The following is a 25,906-nucleotide window of genomic DNA, read 5'->3' as shown; positions in this document are numbered from 1 at the left end:
CCATGGTGACAGAATGAGATGCAGTTTAATAATGGCAGGTCAACTAAAATGGTCATCAAATCTTATACACAAGACCTGCATTTGTCAGCTACAGGGAGGATAAGGGAGATAAATGTGAGGCAGTCAACCACTGAGATAAGGATGAAAAATAAAGTGCTATTTGATAAATTCACAAGATAGCTGGTAATAAAGTTAAAATGCATAGTTCGACAAAAAAAAGGAAGTCAACCAATAATCCAGGGACTGCCTACAATAGTCACTATGATAGGTGCTACTAACAAGTCATTAGACTAATTAAACAACCAGTTCATCGATACCCTTTAGTGAAGGAAACCTACCAGCCTTGGTCTAGCTCACATGAAATTCCAAGCTCACAAGAAAGTGGTTGACACCCAAATACACCCTGGTGACCTAGTAAATTCAAACTAAGAGGATAGAAAACTATTAAATCATATGACTTGCTAGACTGTAGTCAAGACATCAAATCACCCCTGCTGATACTGCAAAGTCCTACTTCCTAACATCTGACTGATGACTGGTTACAAAGTTGGAAAATGATCTACCACAGTAACATACTTACAGTAATATACCAGATCAGTGCAGTCTTCATCACGCCATTATCAATATCTCAGGCTCCTCCATCACCTTTTTTCTAATTCTATCGTGGACATGAGCATCGCTCAATGGGGCAACATTTATTGCCCCTCTCTAGTTGCCCTTGAGGTGGTGGTGTTGAGTTGCTTGCTTGAATCGCTGCAGTCAGTCTGCTGAAGGTTGACCCACAATGACCTTAGGGAGGGAATTCCAGGATTTTGATGCAGTAACAGCAAAGGATTGGCAATATATTTCCAAGATAGGATGGTGAGTGGCTTGGAGATGAACTTACAGGTAGTGTTTTCATGTATCTGCTCCCTTGACCATCCAAATGGAAATGGTCATGGCCTGAGAAGGTACTGTCTAAGGATCTTTGGTGAATTGTTAGTCATCTTGTAGATAATACACTCTTGTTACTCAGTGTTGGTGGTGGAGGGAATTGATGTATGTAAATGTGGTGCTAATCAAGCAGGTTGCTTTCTCCTGGATGGTGTCAATTGTCTTGGGTATTACTGGAGCTGCACCCATCTAGGCAAATGGACAGTATTCAATTACACTCTTGACTTATGCCTTGTAGATGGTGGACAGGCTTTCAGAGTCAGGTGGTAAGTTACTTGTTGCAAGATTCATAGCCTCTGACTTGCTCTTGCATAGTTATATTAAGTTTCTGGTCATGGTAGCACCCAAGATGTTGACAGTGGATAATTCAATGATAGCAATACTATTGAATGTCAAGGGTCAGTGGTCAGATTGTCTCTTATTTGAGATAGTCATTACCTGGCATTTGTGTGGCACGGATGTTACTTGCTAGTTGCCTGGATATTGTCCAGATCTTGTAGGAAAAGCTCAGGAGGTGTGGCAACATCTGTGAAGAGAAATCAGATTTAAGGTTTCAGGTCCAGGACCCTTGGTCAGAACTGAGGAAGTTGTGAGGAGCATCAGACCCAAAACGGTAACACTGATTTCTCTTCACAGATGCTGCCAACCCTGCTGTGCTTTTCCAGAAATTGCTGTTTTTGTTTCTGATTTACAGCATCCAAACTTCATTTGGTTTTCATTATCCAGATCGTGCTGCATTTTATTATGGACTGCATCAGTACCCAAAGAGTTGTAAACGGTGCTGAACATGCAACCATCAGTGAACATTCCCACTTCTGACCTCATGACGGAGGGATGAATACATCTTGTCCCACTAAGCACTGCTTATCTCTGCAAAGCCTCTGCACCTTCAATATTATAGTCAGAAATATTCCCCACTTGCATGAATAGGTGCAGCTCTAACAACAGCCATGAAAGATTGATACCAGCAAGTAAAACAGCAATGGATTGTATTGGCACATTAGTTAGCATCCTTCCTCTCCACCATTAGCATAACATGGTTACAGTGCGTGTTATCTACTGGATGCACAGCAGTAAGTCACCAAAACTGTTTTGGCAGCAGTTATCAAACTGGCAGCTTCTGTGACCTAAAAGGTCAAGGGCAGCAGATGCATGGGAATATTATCGCTTCAAAGACCCCCTCATTCTTACTTGAACATTCATTTCACAAATTCTGGCAAAAACCCCAGCAACTAACAGCTTAGTAGCTTGTTACAGAGACTGCAGCAGTATCCCATCACAATGTATTCAGCAACGATTAGAAATTGACACTAAATGCTGATCTTACTGTAGGTGCCCACATACCGAAGAATGACTATTAGTAAAAAACAAGCTTCCATTATTGAACAATTTCAAATCCTCAGACTATTCCAAAGCACTTTGCAGCCACTGAAATATTTTTGAAGTATAGTCACTGTTATAACAAAAGCATTTATGCAGATAACAAATTTCCATATACGGTAATGAAATATGTAACCATTGGTTGAGACATAAATATTACCTAGGAGACTGGATGGCTTTATCTCCACTTTTTAATATCACTTTATGGATTTTAATCTCTGCCTACAAGTACTGATATAAAAGACAACTGTGCAAGATTCCTTCATGGCACTGAAAGTGCCAGCCGACATTTGTTCACAAGTGGGCCTTTAAGAGGTGAGTTCCAGTACTAAGCCAAGAAATGATGGAGAATAAAAGGAATGATAGGGCTGGATAAGGAACAACTGGAAAGGCAAAACAAGGCTCCTATTTAATAGGGAACCAGGGAAGGATATTAAGAATATTGAAAAGAAGTCAAAAACAGGTTAGGATGAAAAGCACCATGAAGGTGTGAATGAGGCGGCTGAGACAACAATTAGGAAACAATTACTAAATCGGTGAAGTTTAATTCAATGCAAATAAGACTGAAAAATACGAATCAAACTTATCATAGATCTTATGTGCTAATTTTTCTAAAGTAAACATACAAGTTAGACAATATCATATTCCTCTAGTGATATTTCATAACTAAGATTTTTTTAACCTCTCAAGGTGAGAAATAGTTACATCCTATAATACATCATGATGGTAACATCAGTCATGTGTCATGCAAATGATGTAAAAATAGAGTTCTTTATTCAAAATTTGTATATAAAAAGTGCTTGATTTCAACATATGCACTAGATGAACATCCTTTTTTAAACTTTTATTGAAAAATTAATGAGACATTATTCAAGTACACAATCAGGATTCTTTTGAACACAGCTCCACTTTATACACAGCAGCTAAGTCTTTGTGTTACAATAAGTAACTGGAATACTTTTTATCATATATGATGCTTCCGTTTCTGTCCAGTATAAGCAGCAGTCGACAAGGGTCAGAAAATTAATCTCTTAGCCAGGCCACCTAAAAGTAAGTGCAACAACATTTTCATCTGGCTATTAATGAAACGAATTTATATTCAATAATAAATCTAGGTGGAGAGACTGCATGAAATAAATGGATTGTATACAACTTCACTGGAACCATCATTGCTGCAAATTAAATTCAGTGTCTCTGTTAATAAGAAGTACACTTGGGTTTTCAAATGAAGCACACTCTTGACACCATATTAAGTGGTTGACTGAGATTGTCTCAAATGCAAAACACAGCATTTTTCAGTTCTGCATCTCCTTTTCTGTTGAGCAGGAGGAAATCAAGGAACCAAGGATTACAATGGGTATACTAGAGACTCAGCTAGTTAAAAGAAGCTGATGTTGAAAATCCTGGAGGAGAAGCTGAATAAATTTCAGGGCGAAAGCTAAAAGCAATAAAAAAGATTCTTCAAGGCACTAGTAACACAGCACACACTTAGAGCTGCCACATGAAACCGATGGGCTTCAAATTTGATTTTGATTTTCAATAAAGCTATAATTAAAGTCTTAAGTGGGAATATAAGACATAGAGTATTGACATTAACTTCAAAAGATGAGGAGCATAGGATTGAAGTAAGTTTTTAGCATGGGTTATTTAGCGGTGATGTTAGAACTGGAGCACACAAGCATCAACTAAAGTCAACAGCAGACAAACTTCATTCTCACAGGTTACAATTTAACAATGGAACAGATACTGAGAAAGTAGTTAACCAAATGCATTAAAGGAAGGGGTGGGGGTTACAAGACATTGACTTTTACTCAGTTTTAGATTTATTTAAAACTAAAGCATTATGAAAGTTTAGCTTTGAACTCTACAACACATATCAGTAAGCATCTCTTTATATGTACACAAGTAATTACATAATCAGTGTATCCATCTACTTAATCTTAACTCATACAATTAACATTAGTGAAATCCATGGTAAATAATCTCAGACAGAGCTTGATGGGCTTTCTTACACTGTGGATTTTATGCATCTTGTTATATAGTGCACTTGCTTAAAAAGTGTTTGCTGTATTACTTTAGAACCTACTAGATATTAAAATAGGGACATTTAGAAGAGAAGGCAATTTTACAGTGTGGAACACATCTCTTCACATAGCAGGTAGTATTACTATTCTTCATAGAACTCTTCTTAGCAAAAATTACAAATGCTTTAAACCAAAATGAAGAGAAGAATATTCCGTATCAGTTGAAAGATGATTCAAAATTACTTATTCTCTTTCCTTGGGGTTGGGCAAGTAAATTTGCAGCTTATTTACATAAATTTTACCTTTAAGGTGTGTAACTGTTAAGATCTCATTAAAAAGCACCTTCACTTAAAATCAAAGTACTTGGGGCTCAGTGGTTCAGAATAGCCAGGGAACCTGGTTCAATTCCAGCCTTGAGTGACTGTCTGTTTGGAGTTTGCATGTTCTCCGTGTCTGCGTGGATTTCTTCCGGATGCTCCGGTTTCCTCCCACAGTCCAAAGATGTGCAGGTTGAGTAATCCAGTCATGTTAAAATTGCCCATTGTGACCAGGGATGTGCAGGCTAGGTGTATAGCCTTTGTAAATGTGGGGTTATGGGGATTGGGTAGGAGTTAATTGGGTGGGATACAGATTTGATGGGCTGAATGGCCTGTCTCCATACTGTAGAGATTGTATCATTCTAAGATTCTATGAAGAATATACTTAGAAAGGATAAAAAATGAATAAGGGTGAAACCATAAACGTTTGTGATGGATGGAAGGGGATTTTTCTGAATTTGAATTCATTCAATGTTAAGTTGGGGCATCTGTACCTTTTCGTTCACGTACACAGCCACCTGAAATATGCTAAAATACTATTTGATCGACAAAACTGACCATTTGTCTTATTCAAAAACAGACATGGATACAAATGGTGTTTTCAAAACAAACCAAAACTGTGCTTTTATTCTCATTTAAAGATGTCAATCTGAAACAAAAACATTGTTAATTAAAGACATGCATTAAATTAGGTATTCACAAGATGTCACTGTTTCCACTTGAGGATATTTGGAAAAAGCAAACGTGTTTCATCTGAAGCACAGCCAACTTGTTCTTGTCTCCATTTTAATCCTTGAATACTTAAAAGACTAAGGCAAGAATTTCCTCAGGGAAGGATCAAAGCTCCAGAAGGATTTCTGGAGATGAATTAATTTGAGCCACAATGTTTTACAATGGACATTGTTCACTTGTGAATAAATAGATTAATTTAAAAACTTAACAGATCTAAGTGAATGAAAGCTTTGAAAGCATAAACTATAAACAAACAAGCAACAGGTGCTCATAAGAAAATGTTATACTTCAACATTACTCTTGTGGTAGTACATTATTGGCAATTGAATATAATATATTACAGCGAGGGGTAACATTTTCCAGCCTTGACATAATCAAAGACTTACAACAGGAGATCTGTTACTGTATGACACAAGAATTATCTTGCCAAGACTGAATGGCAACTCTCTCCACACTTATTGAGCCACAGCCACAGTATTGTTGTGCCGAACACTGATCCTCATGTATGCATCCTCAAATTTCTGTGACTATATGTATGTCAAGGAGTCTCTTAAATGTCCCCAATGACCCTGCCTCCACAACTGCTCTGGCAATGCATTCCATGCTCTCGCAACTCTCTGTGGAAAGAACCCGCCTCTGACATCCCCTCTATTCTTTCCTCCAACCAGCTTAAAACTATGACCTTAGTTTTAGTCATTTCTGCCCTGGGAAATAGTCTCTGGCTATTGACTCTATCTATGCCTCTCATTACCTTGTATACCTCAATTAGGTCCCCTCTTCTCCAATGAAAAACGTCCGAGCTCAGTCAACCTCTCCTTATAAGATAAGTCCTCCAGTCCAGGCAGCATCCTGGTAAACCTCCTCTGAACCCTCTCCAAAGCATCCACATCTTTCTTATAATAGGGCGACCAGAACTGGACGCAGTATTCCAAGTGCAGTCTAACCAAAGTTTTATAGAGCTGCAACAAGATCTCATGACTCTTAAACTCAATACCCCTGTTAATGAAAGCCAAAACATCATATGCTTTCTTAACAATCCTGTCCACTTGGGTGGCCATTTTAAGGGATCTATGTACCTGCACCCCAAGATCCCTCTATTCCTCCACACTACCAAGAATCCTACCCTTAATCCTGAACTCAGCTTTCAAATTCCACCTTCCAAAATGCATCATCTCGCATTTATCCAGGTTGAACTCCATCTGCCACCTCTCAGCCCATCTCTGCATCCTGCCAATGTCCCGCTGCAGCCTACAACAGCCCTCTATACTGTCAACGACACCTCCAACCTTTGTGTCATCTGCAAACTTGCTGACCCATACTTCAATCCCCACATCCAAGTCATTAATAAAAATTACAAACAATAGAGGCCCAAGGACAGAGCCCTGTGGAACACCACTCACCACAGACTTCCAGGCAGAATATTTTCCCTCTACTACCACTCACTGTCTTCTGTTGGCCAGCCAATTCTGTATCCAGAGAGCTATGTTCCCCTGAATCCCATTCCTCCTGACCTTCTGAATGAGCCTACCATGGGGAACCTTATCAAATGCCTTGCTAAAGTCCATATACACCACATCCACAGCTCGACCCTCATCAACTTTTCTAGTCACATCCTCAAAGAACTCGATAAGGTTTGTGAGGCATGACCTGCCCCTCACAAAGCCGTGTTGACTGCATTTAATCAAGCCATGCTCTTCCAGATGGTCATAAATCCTATCCCTCAGAATCCTTTCTAACACCTTGCAGAGAACAGACGTGAGACTTACTGGTCTGTAATTGCCGGGGATTTCCCTATTTCCTTTCTTGAAGAGAGGAATTACATTTGCCTGTCTCCAGTCCTCAGGTACGACTCCAGTGGAGAGCGAGGATGAAAAGATCTTCGCAAGTGGTGAAGCAATTGCATTTCTCGTTTCCCAAAGCAGCCGAGGACAAATCTGGTCCGGGCCTGGCGACTTGTCAATCTTAATGTTTGACAAAATTTTCAGCACATCAGCTTCCTCTATCTCTATCAATTTCAGCATGCACACCTGCTCTTCAAAGGTTTCATTCACTACAAAATTTGTTTCTTTCGTAAAGACAGAAGCAAAAAACTCACTTAGGGCTTCCCCTACCTCCTCAGACTCCACACACAAATTCCCTATGCTATCCCTGGTCGGCTCTACTCTTTCTTTGACCATTCTCTTATTCCTCACGAGTGTAAAACGCCTTTGTGTTCTCCCTAATCCGTTCTGCCAAGCCTTTCTCGTGCCCCCTCCTGGCTCTCCTCAGACCATTTTTGAGCTCCTTCCTCGCCTGCCTGTAATCCTCTAGAGCTGAGCTTGACCCTAGCTTCCTCCACCTTATGTAAGCTACCTTTTTCCTTTTGACGAGAAGCTCCACCGCTCTCGTCATCCAAGGTTCCTTTATCTTACCACTTCTTGCCTGTCTCAGAGGGACATATTTATTCATCACTTGCAACAACTGTTCCTTAAACAGTCTCCACATGTCTATAGTGCCTTTACCATGAAACAATTGCTCCCAATCCATGCTTCCTAACTCATGTCTAATCGCATCATAGTTTCCTCTTCCCCAATTAAATATCCTCCCCTTCTCCATAGCTATGTAGAATGTGAGGCAGTTGTGGTCACTACCACCAAAATGCTCTCCCACCACAAGATCTGATACCTGCCCCAGCTCATTGCTGAGCACCAAGTCTAGAATGGCCTCTCCCCTCGTCTGCCTGTCAACGTACTGAGTTAGGAATCCCTCCTGAACACACCTTACAAAAACAGCTCCATTCAAATCTTCTGTTCGAAGGAGGTTCCAATCAACATTGGGAATGTTAAAGTCACCCATTACAACAACCCTACTACGTCCACACTTTTCCAAAATCTGCTGAGCTATGCTTTCTTCCATCTCCCTGCTGCTATCGGGGGGCCTGTAGTAAACCCCTAAAGAGGTGACTGCTCCCTTGCTGTTCCTAATTTCCACCCATACTGACTCGGTAGGCAGATCTTCCTTGACAATGGAAGCTTCTGTAGCTGTGATACCCTCTATGATTAGTAGTGCTCCACCCCCTCCTCTTTTTCCCCCCTCCCTATTCTTTTTAAATGCTCTAAACCCTGGAACATCCAGCAACCATTCCTGCCCCTGAGAAACCTATGTCTTTGTTATGGCCACAACATCATAGCACCAGGTACTGATCCATGCTCTAAGTCTGTCACTTTTATTCCTGATACTCCTTGCGTTAAAGCAAACACACTTTAACTGATACCTTGGTTCCTTGCCAGGAAAATCCTTCCCACTAGCTGGTCTACCTCTTGCTACTGCCTCATCTGCATCAACTCTCATCTCCGGTATACAGCTCAGGTTCCCACCCCCCGCCATACTAGTTTAAACCCTCTCGAACTACTCGTGCAAAACTTCCACTCAGGACATTGGTCCTCTTCCAGTTCAGATGCAACCTGTCCTTCTTGTACAGGTCCCATCTTCCCCAGAAGGCATCCAATTATCTACATATCTGAAGCCCTCCCTCCTACACCAGCTGCGCAGCCACATATTAAGCTGCACCCTTTCCCTGTTCCTCACCTCGCTATCTCGCGGCACCGGTAGTAAACTAGAGAACACTACTCTGTTCATCCTGCTTTGAAGCTTCCATCCTAACTCCCTGAAATCACTTTTTATATCTTCGATCCTTTTCCTGGCAATACCATTAGTGCCAATATGTAACAAGATTTCTGGCTGTTCACCCTCCCCTTTTAGAACCTTATACACCCGATCGGAGATGCCCTGGACCCTGGCACCAGGGAGGCAACATACATCCCGATCCTGACCACAAAATCTCCTGTCGATTCCCCTACCACGAGTACTTTTCTATTCTGCCCCCTTCCCTTCTTTGCCACAGTGTCAGGCTCAGTGCCAGAGAACTGACTGCTATGGCTTTCCTCTGGTAGGTCAAAATCTCCTCTTTGCCTACTGAAAGGGTGTTAAGCAAAATTAATTTGAATAGTCTCAATTACATACAAGGGTGCATAAAGTGATCGGAGATGGCAATGAACTGATCACTTCTGTCAACGAGACGACAGGTAAAATCGTATAGGATATAAAAATGCCATACTGGTACACTTGAGGCTCACTCTTCACAGGATAGAATTAAGATACCATGTCTGGCCAGAAAAAAGGAAAAATCATACAACACCAGGTTATAGTCCAACAGGTTTAATTGGAAGCACTACCTTTCGGAGCGCGGCTGTCACAACCACCTGATGAAGCAGCCGCGCTCCGAAAGCTAGTGCCTCCAATTAAACCTGTTGGACTATAACCTGGTGTTGTGTGATTTTTAACTTTGTACACCCCAGTCCAACACCAGCATCTCCAAATCAGAATAAAGGAAGCATTACTCTACGACTTAAGCTGCTCTACCTAAAGATTGAATTCCTGAATATTGATAATAACATCGATATCTCAACACCCAAACCTAGCACTACAAAATACAAACTGCACTTAAAAAAACTGAATTTGCAGGGTAAGGTAAATTAACCCTGTGATCATCTATGTTGCAGCATTGTTGAATATTTAGGGTCATGTAGCAGGATCACCTAACTGAAATATAAACCAGCTCCATGAAAGTGAAAGTGTCAAAGCTGAAAGGTTAATTATGGATTAAACAGCTTCATAAAACCACAGAATCACAGCCCAGAAGAGTCCATCAGCCCATCACCCACACTAACCCGGCACCAGACCCAAAGCCTTCAACGCTACAACACTAAGTGCTCGTCCAAGTACTTTTTAAAGGTTGCAAAGTTTCCCACCTCAACTGCATTCATACCCCACCACCCTCTGGAGAAAATGTTTTTCCACAGTTAGAAGAAAAAGAACTGCAAACAAAAATAGCACTTTCAGTTAGAAGTGTTTGTTAATAAAATAAATGTAAGTAGGACAGAAGATTAGCATATGTTCTCTAGATAGGATGGTAAACAGCCAGGCAAGATGAGTGAGTGATAGAAACATTGTGTAGTTTAGACTTTGTCCATCAGCAGGATAAGGGTAGACCTTAGATGAACATGAACAATGCCTATTGTAACCACTGAGAGGAATAAATGATAACTGGTTAGCATGTGATTTTAAATTGATCAGATTAGAAATTGATTGCGTGAACTAAGATTATAAGAGATGAAAACTTGTGTGCTTTTGCCAGAGTTAGAATGTTTAAGACTGACTCTCCTCATAAACATGTGAAAATAAAATCACTCCCGTACTCAATTCTTCTGGTGGTTTGTTAAGCTGAACCACAACAGATTAGTCAAACACATGTTTTTTGAAGCCGCATCAGTTAGAATTTTGATCTTAATTCCTTTCAATGGAATTTCCAATTCATGGATGCAGAGATACAAGGACAGGTAGTGGCATACTGGTAATCCAGGAATGCATGCTAGTGTTCTGGGGTTATAGGTTCAATTCGCACTAGGACTGATGGTGAAGTTTGATTTCAATTCAATTTGACTTTTAATTGCGTTGTGAAATGGCCTGGAGAGCCAGTCAGTTCAAAGAAACTAGCAATGGACAACAAAAGCCAGTTTTGCCATCAACATCCACATTCCATACAAGGAGGAAGAAAATGCTGATTCATAAAAAGTTGTGGAATTAACAAAAGCAGTACTGTATCTATATTTATAATAAGTCAAATAAAATGACCATTAAAATATTATATTTAATACTGCATATGGGTCAAAGAAAACACCTGAGGGGAAGTTGAATACAAAATATATCCTCCTCAAAACAGGGAACATTGCTTTATGCTCCTGACAAACAAACCAGCAAGACCAAAGTAATTTTTAAATGGTTGTTTTGTAGTGCACAACTTGAACATAGGTGAAAAAAGACAGTTCATTATGAAATGAGCATGTGTTCTGTCTGTCTGCAAATAACAAGTAGTAATATATGCAGCTTTCAGTACATACAAATACACCACACTGTATGCCCAAATATCAATCCTAAGTTGGTTGTCAGTGAAATTCTCCATAAACTCAGGATCACTCAGCAAATGTTGTCGAGTTATAGAGATGTACAGAATGGAAATAGATCCTTCGGTCCAACTCATCCATGATGACCAGATATCCTAAATAACTCTAGTCCCATTTGCCAGCATTTGGCCCACAACCCTCTAAACCGTTCCTATTCATATACCCATTCAGACATCTTTTAAATATAGCAATTGTACCAGCCTCCACCATTTCCTCTGGTGGTTCATTCCATACATGCACCACCCTCTGCATGAAGAAGTTGCCCTTTAGGTCCCTTTTAAATCTTTGCCCCCTCACCTTAAACCTACGTCCTCTAGTTCCATACTTCCCTACCCTGGGGAAAAGACTGACTATGCCCCTGTCCATGCCCCTCATGATTGTATAAACCTCTATAAGGTCACCTCTCAGCCTCCGATGCTAGAGGAAAAATAGCTGAGCCTATTCAGTTTCTCCCTATAGCTCAATCCCTCCAACATTCTTGTAAATCTTTTCTGAACACTTTCAAGTTTAACAACATTCTTCCGATAGGAGGCAGACCAGAATTGAACACTATATTCCAAATGCCCTGTACAGCTCCAACATGACCTCCCAACTCCCATACTCAATGCACTCACCAAGAAAGGCAAGCATACCAAAAGCCTTCTTCAGTATCCTACATAACTGTGACTCCACTTTCAAGGAACTATGAACCTGTATCCCAAGGTCTCTTTTTTTCAGCAACATTTCCCAGGACACTGTCATTAGATGTATAAGTCCTGCCTGGATTTGCCTTACAAAAATTCAACACCTCAAAATTATCTGAATTAACATCCTTCTGCCAATCCTCCACCCATTTGATCATGGCTCTGTTGTATTCTAACTTTTTTCACTGCCCACTACACCACCAATTTTGGTGGCATATGTAAACTTACTACCTGTATCTCCTATGTTCACATTCAACCCAAACACAACTAACGTTGGACATTGTCTAATGAGTTTTGCAAGAACTGTCTAGTTGGGACCTTATCTGCTGTGACCAGCTGAAGGGATATGCTGTTCAATATAATTTGCTAGACTTTGAAATATACAACTAATATACACAACATCAAACTGACATGGAAATTCACATATGATGTGATTGGCAGACTCTGTTTTTAACTTGACAGCAGCATCCTAGGTGATGAATACCACTCACGCTGCTAATGCATAGTCAATGTTTTGTCCTCATCTGGGAAACAAGTTGGTTAGAAATAAGGCAAGTCTGGGTTGATTAACAGTTATTTAATCTTCCAGTCTGTGGGACATCACAAATATGAACAGGATAAAAAAAATCTTCAGGAGTGAAAGTGGTTGCCTACAGTCAAGTGATCAGACTTTCATAGAATTGCATTCTTCTAATAGGACATAAAACATAAAGGATATGTGGTTACAAGCCTTTTGTTAGTTGTCAGCTGGTTAGCACTGGTTAGCTGCCAACACAGATGGAAAACATGCTGTTCATGATAACCCACACATGCACAGTTATGCACCTTAGGAAACATTTTGACCAGGCAAGAAAAGAGAAGTGAAAAAATCCAATGGGACAGAAAAGGCTATCCATTACCTTGCTCCATGTTTTCAGTTCGTTTACGTTTGAAACCTGCCTTAGCCTCTTGCTCTTTTAAGACTTCTGTTGAGCAGTTGGGTCGGGGCAGTTGAGGTCCCGCTGTTGGTCCAGGGCGGTTACTAAAATACTTCTTCTTCAGCGCCTTCAAAGAATTAAATTTGCAACACAGTCAAAGGAGTATCAATTGATTCAAACTTCATCTAATATAGAAGAGATCAGACAGTTCATCAAGCAATCCATTAGAATATGAAGGATTTTGCACTATCAAATGTTTGCCAGGAATATAAAAATGATACCACAAGAAGCCTTTCACTTTTATTCACAATTTTCTATATTAGTTTTATTTCCCCATCTCTCAGAGGTGATGGCTCCTTGCTATTGTGCAGATTTACAATTGCTGGCCTCCCTTTGTACCTCATTTAATCTTGTCCTTATCTGATGTGAATGCATTCATTTTTGGCAACAAACACTGGTTAGCATTCAAGATGGCAACACTGACTAGGAGTTCGTACTTCAGCCCAGAGACATTGAGGTCAACTGCAAAACAATAACCAATACTCCAGCAGAGACTAGAAAATTCAGCACCAACCTCAGACTAAAATCTATGGCTTTCTGGATATTCTGACTCAATGAAGCGCTAAATAAACTTATGGCTAATGGTGGTGGGGGGGAGGGTGCTAGGAAAAGAAAACATATGAAAAAGAAAACTGTCATTTCCATACTTTATACATTTAATCCTGAACTGTGAGTGAACTGCACCTCTCAGTTCATTATGAAATCCAGAATAATGAATAATATCCATTTACCTGAGTAGCTGTTATTCTTGCACAGGGATTAAATGTAAACAGGTCTTGCAGCAATTCCAGTAGGTCATCCCCAGCAGCACTAAATATATGCTCGAGTGGAGTACCAGGAAAACTCTTAAATGAAATATAGTCCGGAAGGCTGGTCATTCCCTACAATTACAAAATACTAATGTAAAAATCCAAAGTATTTCTCTTAGATATGAATCTAAAAAATGCAAATTAATACATAACACCTAGTCATAATGCAGCAGTGCCCAATAACAATTACAGTGCCTTTCCATCCAATTTGCAAATAGAACCTATGACCATTAAAATTTGCATTGTATGGTCTAATCATTCTGAATTTAAAAAAACTTTGAGATTCTTATCTTGAAATGATTATTGCGCACTACACCACTGATGCTACAGGCTTTATTTGACTTATGTTTTCATTGTGCATAGAGACCTAAAAGAACAGTTTAGTCCATTCTTCACAAAGTCAGTACACTTGTCAAACAAGAAACTTCTAGATAAATTTTCTGACTCAGGATCAGCCAAACCTTTTAGCAAACAGTTGTCCAAATTACAAAATAAACACATACTGCTTGCAAATTCATTTAGTGTGTGAGAAAACCATATACAAAAGACTGTTTTACTGTAAGGTAAGATCTGGTGTTTTCACACTCAAATTTGTACAACTCTAATATTAGGAAGTATGGCTAAGGCAGAATTAGTAAAATTGAATTAAAATAAGGGACTAATCGCTTCTAGGCAGAAAGAAGAAATTCTTTCCATGTACTTACAGCTGAGTGGTTAAGTTGATAAGACTCAAAATCTTTTGGGGTTTCCCTGTGCAGGGTCAAATCTTCCCGATTATGATCGAGGCCTGACAGCAGACAGGAAGGGTGCGTTTCTCCCCCCTCTCTTGGTTGAGCAATTTAGAAGGGTTGGGAGGACAAATGTTTAAAGGACTTTTGTGGTTTTGTAGTCGGTTCCCCTACTCCTGAGCCAAAAGGCCCAGGTCCAAGTCCCACCTGCTACAGAGTGTGTAATAATATCTCTAAACAGGTTGTTTAGAAAATATCAGCAGATATACCAACTTTTGCTAGCTACAATCAGTCTGAACAAGGGTCACTGGACCTGAAACATTAACTCTGTTTTCTCTCCACAGATGCTGCCAACCCTGAGTTTTCCCAGTAGTTTCTTATTTCTAGCACCTGCAGTTCTTCGAGGCATTTTCTGTTTCAAGTAAATCAGTGCCTGGTAGAACTTGCCTCTATAGTCTTCCACTAGGGAATTTCACTGACGGTGCACATTGTGTGCAGTTCATGGCACATTAATTATAAAAATTTAAAGTAAAATTGCCACTGCCCAGGTGGATCATGGGGCTGCTCTCTCATCAAAGAGACATAGAACATAACTGCGCAGTACAGGCTCTTTGGCACTTGATATCGCCCCAGCCTGTGGAACTAATCCTACCTAACCTAAACTACGCCATTCTCGTCCATTTGCCTATCAATGACCATTTAAATGCCCTTAAAGTTGGCGAGTCTTCTACTGTTGCAGGCAGTGCATTCCATGCTCCTACTACGCCCTGAATAAAGAAACTACCTCTGACACTTCTCAACTTTCTTCTCTCGAACAAAAACAGCCTCAAAGTCCCTCAGCCTTTCCTCATAAAACCTTCCCTCCATACCAGGCAACATCCTAGTAAATCTCCTCTGAACCCTTACCAAAGCTTCCACATCCTTCCTATAATGCAGTGACCAGAACTGTGCACAATACTCCAAATGTGGCCGCACTAGAGTTTTGTACAGCTGCAGCATGATTGCATGGTTCTGAAACTCAATCCCGCTTCTAATAAAAGCTTATACAACGTATGCCTTCTTAACCATGTGGCAACTTTCAAGGATCCATGTACTGGATACTGAGATCTCTCTGCTCATCTACACTACCAAGAATGTTATCATTAGCCCAGTACTCTGCATTTCTGTTACTCCTGCCAAAGTGAATCAGCTCATACTTTTCAGCATTAAATGCCATTTGCCACCTCGCAGCCCAGCTCTGCAGCTTATCTATGTCTCTCTGTAACCTACAACATCCTTCGTCACTATCCACAACTCTACCGACCTTAGTGTCATCCGCAAATTTATTAACCCATCCTTCTATGCCCTCATCTAGGTCATTTATTAAAAGAACAAACAACAGTGGAACCAAAACAGATCCTCGTGGTACACCAAGAGTAACTGAACTCCAGGATGAATATTTCCCACCAACCATCATCCTATGTCTTCTTTCAGCTAGCCAATTTCTGATCCAAAATGCTAAATCACCCTCAATCCCATGCCTCCACATTTTGTGCAATAGCCTATCGTGGGGAAGGAACCTTATCAAACACTTCACTGAAATCCACATACACCACATCAACCACTTTACCCTCATCCACCTGTTTAGTCACTTTCTCTAAGAATTCAATAAGGTTTGTGAGGCACGACCTACCCTTCACAAAACCATGTTGACTATCCCTAATCAACTTATTCCTTTCTAGATGATTATAAATCCCATCTCTTATAACCCTTTTTTTGAAAGATATTTTTATTGAAAATTTAACATTTTTACAAGTTTACAAAATAAAAACCCCAAGTATAAACACTGATATACAATTAAATCTTAAATAAATAATAACCAAAACTTAACAAAAGAAAAATACCGAGAAAAAAAACAAAACTCAACTAACTACTAATCTAACCTACAACTAACCAGAGTGTATAATTAAGTCTCTTACATTATTCAAATAAGAGAAAAAAAAACGACAGATAACACAGAAATTGGGTAGTGAGATACATGCTCGGAATGTATTGACATCAAATGTAACAAAACCCGTATTCGTGCAGGATTCCTCTCCCAAGGGGCCCTGGACCAGCCAGGTTCGCCATCTCAATTAAGTAAAAGCCCTTGTTAAGATGGCCGAAATATCTGTATTTATATAATTCAAGAAGGGCTGCCATATTTTATGGAATAATTCGGTCTTTTGGTGCACCATATTTGTAAGAAAGTCAAGGGGAATACATTCCACAATTAATCAGTGCCAATTTGAAAGTCCAGGGGTGCCCTCAGCCATCCAGTTTACCAAAATATTTTTCCTTGCACAGAAAGAGAGAATAGAAAATAATCTCTTCCCGTGCATGTCCAGGGAGGGTAAGTTCGAAAAGCCCAAAAGGAGAGATACAGGGTCCACTCTAATTTCCGTTCTTAAGATTTCTGTCAGAGCACTTGCGACTTGAGTCCAGTATCTATGGATCTTATGACAGGTCCATAGGCAAAGTACAAGAGTGCCACCTCTATTTTACATTTGGGACACATTTTTGCCTTAAATTTTGCCAATCGATCCAGTGCTATATGGGCCCTATGAAGTATCTTCAGCTGAATAGCCTGAGTTCTGTTGCAGATGGTAATTGTTCTGGCGTTTTCCCAAATGTCATTGCATGTTTCTATAGAGATTTCTAGTCCCAAATCCTGATCCCATGTTTTAAGCAGATTGTCCATATCTCCCGATACTTCATCATATAATAAATGACAAATAGTACTGACGGAAGATACCCCCATTGGCCACAGCACTCTACATTCTCTATCTGATTTATAAAGACTATCCAATAGCATAGTCTTCTTCTGTATATAGTCTCGAATTTGGAAGTATCGAAAGAGGTCTCCATTAGGTAATCTGAATTTCTGATGCAGCTATTCAAAAGACATCAGGACCCCTTCTTTAAATAGATCCCCTAAACAAGAGATACCCCTGGATCTCCAGAGTTTGAAAGTGGCATCTGTAAACCCCGGTTGAAATCCCCATGCTCCCACTATCGGAGCATAGGGGGATGTTTTCTGTGAGTTGCCCTCATTTTGCCGCATTATATTCTGAGCTTTAATTTTGTTTAGTATTATAGGGTTTTTACAGTGATCTGTAATGATTTTCCTCTTGTCTGAAAATAAAAGGTTAATGAGTGGGCATTTTACTTGAGAAGCCTCGACGTCCAGCCAGATTGATTGCGAGTCAGACAAGACCCAATCAGCTATGTAACTTAATAGGGAACTTAACTGATATTTCCTAAAATCTGGGAAATCCAATCCGCCCCTTGCCTGTGGAAGCTGTAGCTTCTTCAGCTTAATAAGGGGCCGTCTATGATTCCAGATAAAGGAACCCAACCAGCCATATAATTTACATAATGCCAGCCTCGGCAGCATCACCAGAAGCATTCTCATAGGGTATAGGAGACGGGGCAGGACATTTATTTTAATTAGTGCTATTCTGCCTAAATGGGAAATTGGAAGGTCACCCCATCGCTCGAGGTCCTGCCTTATCCTTTCCAGTAAATGCACAAAGTTAGCCTTATACAACTGACCAAATAATGGGATAATAAAAATGCCTAAATATAAAAAACCCTCCAGGGACCAACGAAAGGGAAAATGGGATCCGTCCATTAAGTGGGGTATCATAGCAAGGCCACCCATTGGCATAGCCTCCAATTTTGAGAGATTAATTTTATAGCCTGAAAATACACTAAATGTATTAATAACTTGGATTAAGCGAGGCACGGACATCAAAGGATTACTGAGAAATAGAAGAACATCTGCATAAAGAGTAATTTTATGTTTACCTGTACCAATCCTCAGGGCTGTTATATTAGGTCAGCCCGTATAGCTTCTGCTAGTGGCTCAATTATTAGCGTAAATAGCAATGGCGAAAGAGGACATCCCTCACGGCAGCCCCTATCCACACTGAAGCTATCTGAGCCTAATCCATTGGTAATCACAACTGCTTTGGGATCACTATACAGTGTTGAGACCCATTTGGTAAACACCTTTCCAACGCCAAACCTTTCCAATGTGTAAAACAAATATGACCATTCAACCCTGTCGAACAACTTTTCCGCGTCTAATGGGACTATAACTCCTGGTATCTTTCCCTGATGGCAGGCTTGAATCACATTCAAATCCCTTCTAACATTATTGGATGATCTACGGCCCTTAATAAATCCTATCTGATCCTCCTTTATGATATGTGGCAATATCCTTTCTAGCCTCAATACTAACGTTTTAAAATCTACATTTAGCAAGGATATTGGTCTGTATGACGTGCAATCTTCTGGGTCCTTTCCTTTTTTTAAGGATAAGAAAGATATTTGCCTCTTTCAGCGAAGGCGGGAGACAGCCCTGACTGTATGAGCAGTTATACATGTCCATAAGTGGACCAGCCAATATTCCAGTAAATTCTTTATAGAATTCAGCTTGAAAGCCATCTGGGCCCGGTGCCTTACCGCTCTGAAGTTGCCTGATTGTGTCAAGTATTTCTTGGGTTGTTAGGGGAACATTCAAGACCGATACCTGTTCCGGAGTTAGGTCCGGAAAGGTCAAGTTTTTAAAAAATGATTGCATCCTCCTAGTCCCATCTTCACAATCCTGTGATTTATATAAATCAGAATAAAATGTTCTAAAGATTGCGTTAATCCTTTTATGATCGTGAGTCAAAATACCCGTACTTTCCTTAACAGATGTGATAGTTTGAGGGGCCTTCTTTTTCTTTGCAAGAAATGCTAAGTATCTACCAGGTTTATCGCCAAATTCATATAACCTTTGTTTTGCAAATAATATTTCCCTCTTAACTGTTTGGGTAAGCGTAGTGTTTAGAGATAGAAGGTCTGTCAGCGTATGCTGTTTCAGCCGCTTTTAAGCGAGCTTCAAGCAGACGCTGTTGTTCTCCCTTTAATATTTTCTGGGTCGCTGAGTATGAGATGATCAAACCTCGCGTGTAAGCTTTAATGGTCTCCCACATCATTGATGGGTTGGTAGTCGTACCTAATTTAACTTCGAAAAAAGTTTTAAATTCTTGAGAAGTACTTTACAAATTTACTATCTTTCATCAGGAAGGGGTCCATACACCAATGCTGGGGGGATGTCCCATTGTTCCTCGCCTTGATTTCCATATATACAGCAGTGTGATCGGAAATTGCTATACTACCTATTTTACAGGATGATATGGAATTTTTAAAAAATCGAGGGGACAAAAAACAAATCGATTCTGGTATGGCATTTATGTAAAAAGAGTAAAAAGAAAAATCTCTGCCTTGTGGATGAAGGCATCTCCATACATCTGCTAATCCTAATTCTTTGTTTAAATCCACCAATCATCTAGATCTGGAGATACTCCCGCAGTACTCTTGGGAATCCTATCTATTTCTGGATCCATAATACAATTAAAGTCTCCCCCTATAATTGTATGATGAGCACCGAGAGCCATCAATTTTGAGAAGGCTTCCTTTATAAATTTAAAAGGATGTGCCCGGGGACAATACAAATTTAAAATCCCATATTCCTCTCCATTTATAAGGGCTTTTATCAGAATATATCGTCCAGATTCTTCTTTTATCTGATTTAGGATAAAATTTCATCAATACATGCCTAAGGGAAAGACAACGGAATGAGGACATGCCACAACCCAAAGGACTAGCCACTTTACCATACATCAAGAACATTTCTGAACTGACAGCCAGACTACTACGACCACTAGGACTCATAACAGCACACAAACCAACAGCCATGCTCAGACAACAACTCACCAGGACAAAGGACCCGACACCAAGCATGAGCAACACCAAAGTAGTATACAAAATCCCATGCAAGGACTGCACAAAACCCTACATAGGACAAACAGGAAGACAGCTAACGATCTGCATCCATGAACACCAAATAGCCACAAAACGACATGACCAGCTACTCTTAGTAGCCACACACGCAGATGACAAGCAACATGAGTTTGACTGGGACAACACTACTATTATAGGACAAGCCAAACAGAGAACAGCAAGGGAATTCCTAGTGGCATGGCACCCATCCACTGATTAAGTCAACAAGCACATCGACCTGGACCCAATATACCAGCCACTGCAGCGGACAGCTGGAACTGACAACCGGAAGCGGCAGATACAAATCACTATAAATGCCAGAGAAAAGATCACAGAAGCGCTTCACAGGAGGCTCCCAAGCACTGAGGATGTCACCTAGACAGAGGACGAAACATCTGCAACACAAATTCCCAGCTCGGCGAATAGAACCACAACAACAGTATAATAAAAAAACTATTTCTAAATTTAAAAAATATAAAACTTATTTAAATGGAGGTTTTCCCCCTTGTTCCCAGGGGTATCACTTCCTTTCCAAAAGTCCGTCGTATCCTCTCCCAACCAGTGCCCCACCCTTAACCCAGGCGCTCCTCAATAGGATGAAGAAAATTCAAATATATTACAAAGCTAGAATTAACAGTTAGCACCCTACCCCCACCCCCCATCCACACCTGGATATATTTGGTAATGTTAATACCATGTATAACTATAAAATTACAACCTCAACAAGTAATAATTAAATATAATAATACAAAATAACAAGGGAAAACAACCCCGCTCCTAGAGACAGAGGTAAAATAAAATAAGGTAACCACCTCCCCCCACCAACATTAACTAGATACCTATATATATATGTATATAGAATTATTAAAAAAAAAAGGGGAGAAAATCGTAAAGTAGAGAACAAATAAATAAATCCCTCTCCCCACTCCCCAAGATAATATTAAACAGTAAGGTAAAAAAAAAAGGATTAAGAGTCCCAAAATTCCTTGGCCTTTTCCGGCAATCCGAAGTTATACACGGACCCTTCACGGTTAAAGTGTAGCATCGCTGGGTAGTGTAAGAAGTACTGAATATTTAAGTCCCTCAAACACTTCTTCGCCTCATCAAACGCCTTCCTCTTTCGGACCAGAGCTGGGGAAAAGTCCTGGAATAACATGATCTTGGATCCTTTATAGATCTTTTCCAAGATTTCTGGAGGCTTCGAAGAGTATCTGTCTCTCCTTGTAGCTCTGCAGCCGGAACAGGACCGGGCAGGGGCGCTGGTTTGAGCCGGGCACGCGTTTTGCAACCCAGTAGGCCCATTCCACCCCTACCTGGCCTGATCCAGCCTCCAGATATAAAAGTTGTGGGAGCTATTGTTCAAGGAACACTGTAAGCTGGCCTTTCTCTGCCCGTTCGGGAAGGCCCAGCAAACGAATATTTTTTCGACGACCTCGAGAATCGGTGAGGCGGGGGGGGCGGTTCCTGCTTGCTGAGAGCTGCGGGCTCCCTTCCCTTTAGTCATTTTTACTGGGGATTAAATTGTATAAATTCAATATTAAACAACTAATTACGTTAAGTAAAAACTATTTTAAATGATTTGGTGAGTGTGGTGAGGGTGGGTGACCCACTTTGCCCAAGTCTTGGGAAGAGCACTGTAGACTCAGACTTGCTGGGTCGCCACCATCTTGGATCCCCCTTACAACCCTTTCTAATACTTTACCCACAACCGAAGTAAGGCTCACAGGTCTATAATTTCCAGGGTTGTCTTTACTCCCCCTTCTTGAATAAGAGCTGAAAATGTGTTGCTGGAAAAGCGCAGCAGGTCAGGCAGCATCCAAGGAGAAGGAGAATCGATGTTTCGGGCATCAGCCCTTCTTCAGGCTGATGCCCGAAACGTCGATTCTCCTGTTCCTTGGATGCTGCCTGACCTGCTGCGCTTTTCCAGCAACACATTTTCAGCTCTGATCTCCAGCATCTGCAGTCCTCACTTCCTTCTTGAACAAGAGAACAACATTTTCTATCCTCCAGTCTTCTGGCACTATTCCTTTAGACAATGATGACATAAGATCAAAGCCAAAGGCTTGGCAATCTCCTCCCTGGCTTCCCAGAGAATTCTAGGATATATACCATCCGACCCAGCGGACTTATTTATTTTTACACAGACTGTTGGTGGTTTAAGCTGAGGGACACCACGCCCCATGGGAAGGGAGAGGTTGAGAAGAAGGGCTCTTCATGTTAAGTTAAACAAACTGTTGAACAGCTGCTCACTACCACTTTCTCAACAGCAACTAGCGATAGGCAATACACCAGTCATGGTCATATCCCACAAATAATAAGAAAATGGGAGTTGTTAGAGGGCATGGAAAAGGTTTTGGGAGAGAGTTCCAATCCTTGATTGATCTAAATAAGTAAGAGAGTTAGAAAAGAAGGTTTGTTGTATGCATACAATTGGTGCTGTTTTGGAGTAGAGTTACTTTTTGGCTTGATGTACTACTGAGAAATATTCAGTTGTCCATTCAAAGGTTTGTAGAGGCATGTCAACCTGTTATCCTTTCTTTATTTCTGGAGATTGTGCCCGCCTAGAGATGTAACCAACTGGCAGACACTAGCATTGCACAAGTAATAGACAGTAATTTTCTAAAGGAGAGTAAAGTTTTTAAAGCAGAATATGAGTACAAAGCAAATACACCACTCTTAAGTATTTGCTTGCCCGCTGCTTAACACAACTCAGGCTTATGACCCCATTTACTACAAAGAGGTTTTATTCACACTCTTCAAATTAAATGTCCATGTTCAAATTCAAAATAACTTACTGGCCACTGTTCTTCTGTTGGAGTGCCCAAAGCTTCAAATATTTTAGTCAGCTGATCTAGGTCAGAGTCCCCAGGTAAAAATGGTGTCTGTAGAAAAATTAAAACGAGGCATTTAAGGCAACAAAATACTTTTTTTCTTTTTAAGGCCTTATTTTTGAAACATAGAAGAATATTGCTGAACTGTGGTCAGTACCCTTTAAAATAACAGGATAGAGAAAAGCATTGGAATTCAAAGGAAATTCAACAGTTTTCATCCAACTGCACTGTCTCAGCTGCTCAAATAATCATGTTTAAGTTGGCTCCCTCTGAATGGTATAGATTTTTCATGGAGAAGCTGGGGTACACTGTTCTATATCATTTGATCAGTATGCCTGACCTCAACACTCCTATGACAGGTGTGCAGTAAGGGTTTGGTTATTCCTAACCAGTCTGCCATTGTAATTGTGTCACAAAGCTAGCCCTTTTTTCCCTAAAATCTGTTCTTTGGCTCAAGGAGACTATGTCTTGATTTTATTTCAGAAGAGCATAAACCAGGTTGGGTTTAATACAGTCTGGTTTAATACAGAGATGAAAAGGATTTTGAGAGGGCTTTTGTTTATATGTAAACAGATGAGACTCAGGCCAAAGCGGTCATGCTTTAGAAGTGACCTGTATAATGAAAGGAGAGTGGTCAGCTCCAGCTGAGCTAAGCAGTTTTAATTCAGTCTTGAACTGGTTGGAAGTTCAACAAGGAGCTGTGTGGAAACTCGCGCTCTCTTTTCTGCCCTTCAACTTCAACCTGTAAGCATGTATTCCATTTATACTCTTTTTTAAAGTGAGTTTGCTTCTTGGGATATTTGGAACAGCATAATTAAGTCTCATTGGATAGGTTGAGTTCTGTAGGGGTTTTTTATTCTGTTCTTTGTGTTTCATTGTCTTTTTTTGTGAATAAATTTTTGTCTATTTTAAAATCTAGTAGTCAACCATGCTAACTTAGTCAAGGTAATTTTCACTGTACACTTACTTAAACAAATTGCAAAGTTATGGTCTGAGCTGCCTGCTTAAAAACATTTAGAGTGATCTGGCTTAGTCCATAACAATTGCAACCTGGATATGCTTGCTGGTGCCAGCAACACCACCATAACATTTCTTAAGTGTTTGCACCCTACTGCATGAAATTATGAACATGGCTCCACTTTGGTCAAGTAAAGACTTTAATTCTCTAGTGATTCACTTGAGTTGAACCCATTTTCAATCGAAAGATTACAATGCTAAAAGCTGGTCAATAACAAAGTATAATTACCTTGAAAATCACAGAACAGCCAGTCAAAAATTGTTGTTGTTCAAATACACAGTATGCTTTCAGCTAAATTCTTATTATGATAGCTACCTGATAAATGTTAACTGACTTGGCTTAAAATGCTCCAAACCTAAATGACATTGATGTTTTTTCTTGTGATTGATTATTGTTAATCATTTTTGTACAGTAAATGTGTGGTAGAAAATAAAGTTAATATTTTCAGTTTCTGTGCTTGGTAAAATACAATTTTCAATTTATTGATATTTATATGCAAAATAGTAATAAGTGGCAGCCAAAGCATTTAAGTACAGTCATTCGATAAGTAGCTTCCCAAGGACAAAGTCCAGTTGTTTACAGTAATTCAAAGTGTTCTCAAACAAAAAAAATTTTAAAAAAAGAAATGAAATAAGGGAATAGGATAAAATGGTGGCAGCATGGGAGACTTCCCAAAGATTTGATTTGTCCAATGCTCTTTCTAGTTAGCCTAGAATTCAGTCCTGGATTAGTGGCGCTGGAAGTAGCTTGGATGCTGCCTGAACTGCTGTGCTCTTCCAGCACCACTAATCCAGAATCTGGTTTCCAGCATCTGCAGTCATTGTTTTTACCTCGTAGAATTCAGTCCTCTACAGACATGAACCCATAATTTCTTCACTCAGAGATTTGTGAATTTTCGGATTCTCCATCCTCCATCATTGTTAAATATATTCATGGCTGGGAGTAAGATTGTTTGATCTGTTAGGAGCAGGCAGAAAAGTGGAGTTGAGGCAGAAAATCAGCTATGATTGTATTAAATATTGGAGAAGGCTTAAGGAGTAATGTAGTTTAGCCCTACTCCTGCTGATGTTCTTATACTTTCAGTGTCATACTCTCTACCAACATAATACAGTGAGGAAGGATAAAGTCATCCTTGGAAGACATGTTGGGGGAAAGCAACTTTCATCTTAAAATGTAACGTTTCAAAGTATTTATTTACCCAATTTAGCTGATTCATTAGCACTTACCCTAAGTAGTAGCTCAGCTAATATACAACCAACTGCCCACATGTCTACTCCAACTCCATACATTCTGGCTCCAAATAACAACTCTGGTGATCTGTACCACCTGAAATAAAACAATAAATTTTAATAAAAACATACTTTAATAAATTGAAAAGTAGAATCACCAGAGAGCAAAATTTAATGGAGAACAGAAAAAATATCTAGAACTCTTCCAATATCCACCCGCCCTCCCTGCAAAATAGGTTTATTATAAAATCAAAAAGCAATGCATCTAGTTGTAAGCATTTGTCATGGCTAGTTAGTTTTGTATCATAATTCAAGAACACAAATTTTAAAAACTCAAACTGAATCCAGACAAGCACATCAGAAAGCAGCACCCTCAGCAGTATTATTTAG

The 25,906-nt window shown here is 40.0% G+C and overlaps 1 protein-coding gene across 2 annotated transcripts in view; it reads right to left on the bottom strand.

Annotated features, from left to right (window-relative positions):
* Positions 1-3,142: 3,142 nt before the first annotated feature.
* cdk7 (cyclin-dependent kinase 7) overlaps positions 3,143-25,906 on the bottom strand; it is a 58,531-nt gene continuing 35,767 nt past the window's right edge. The window contains exons 8-12 of one of the 2 annotated variants that reach the window (XM_072596031.1): positions 25,514-25,613; positions 23,234-23,320; positions 13,780-13,929; positions 12,971-13,115; positions 3,143-3,357 (exon numbers count right to left, since the gene is read on the bottom strand). In XM_072596031.1, the coding sequence (XP_072452132.1) occupies positions 3,329-3,357; positions 12,971-13,115; positions 13,780-13,929; positions 23,234-23,320; positions 25,514-25,613 (511 nt within the window). In that variant the 3' untranslated portion in view covers positions 3,143-3,328. The other variant, XM_072596040.1, reaches the window with a different exon arrangement.

Source organism: Chiloscyllium punctatum, chromosome 2 (assembly GCF_047496795.1).
Source record: "Chiloscyllium punctatum isolate Juve2018m chromosome 2, sChiPun1.3, whole genome shotgun sequence".
NCBI lineage: Eukaryota > Metazoa > Chordata > Chondrichthyes > Orectolobiformes > Hemiscylliidae > Chiloscyllium > Chiloscyllium punctatum.
The sequence above is the reverse complement of the archived record's forward strand: the minus strand, read 5'-3'. Positions and strand labels throughout refer to the sequence as shown.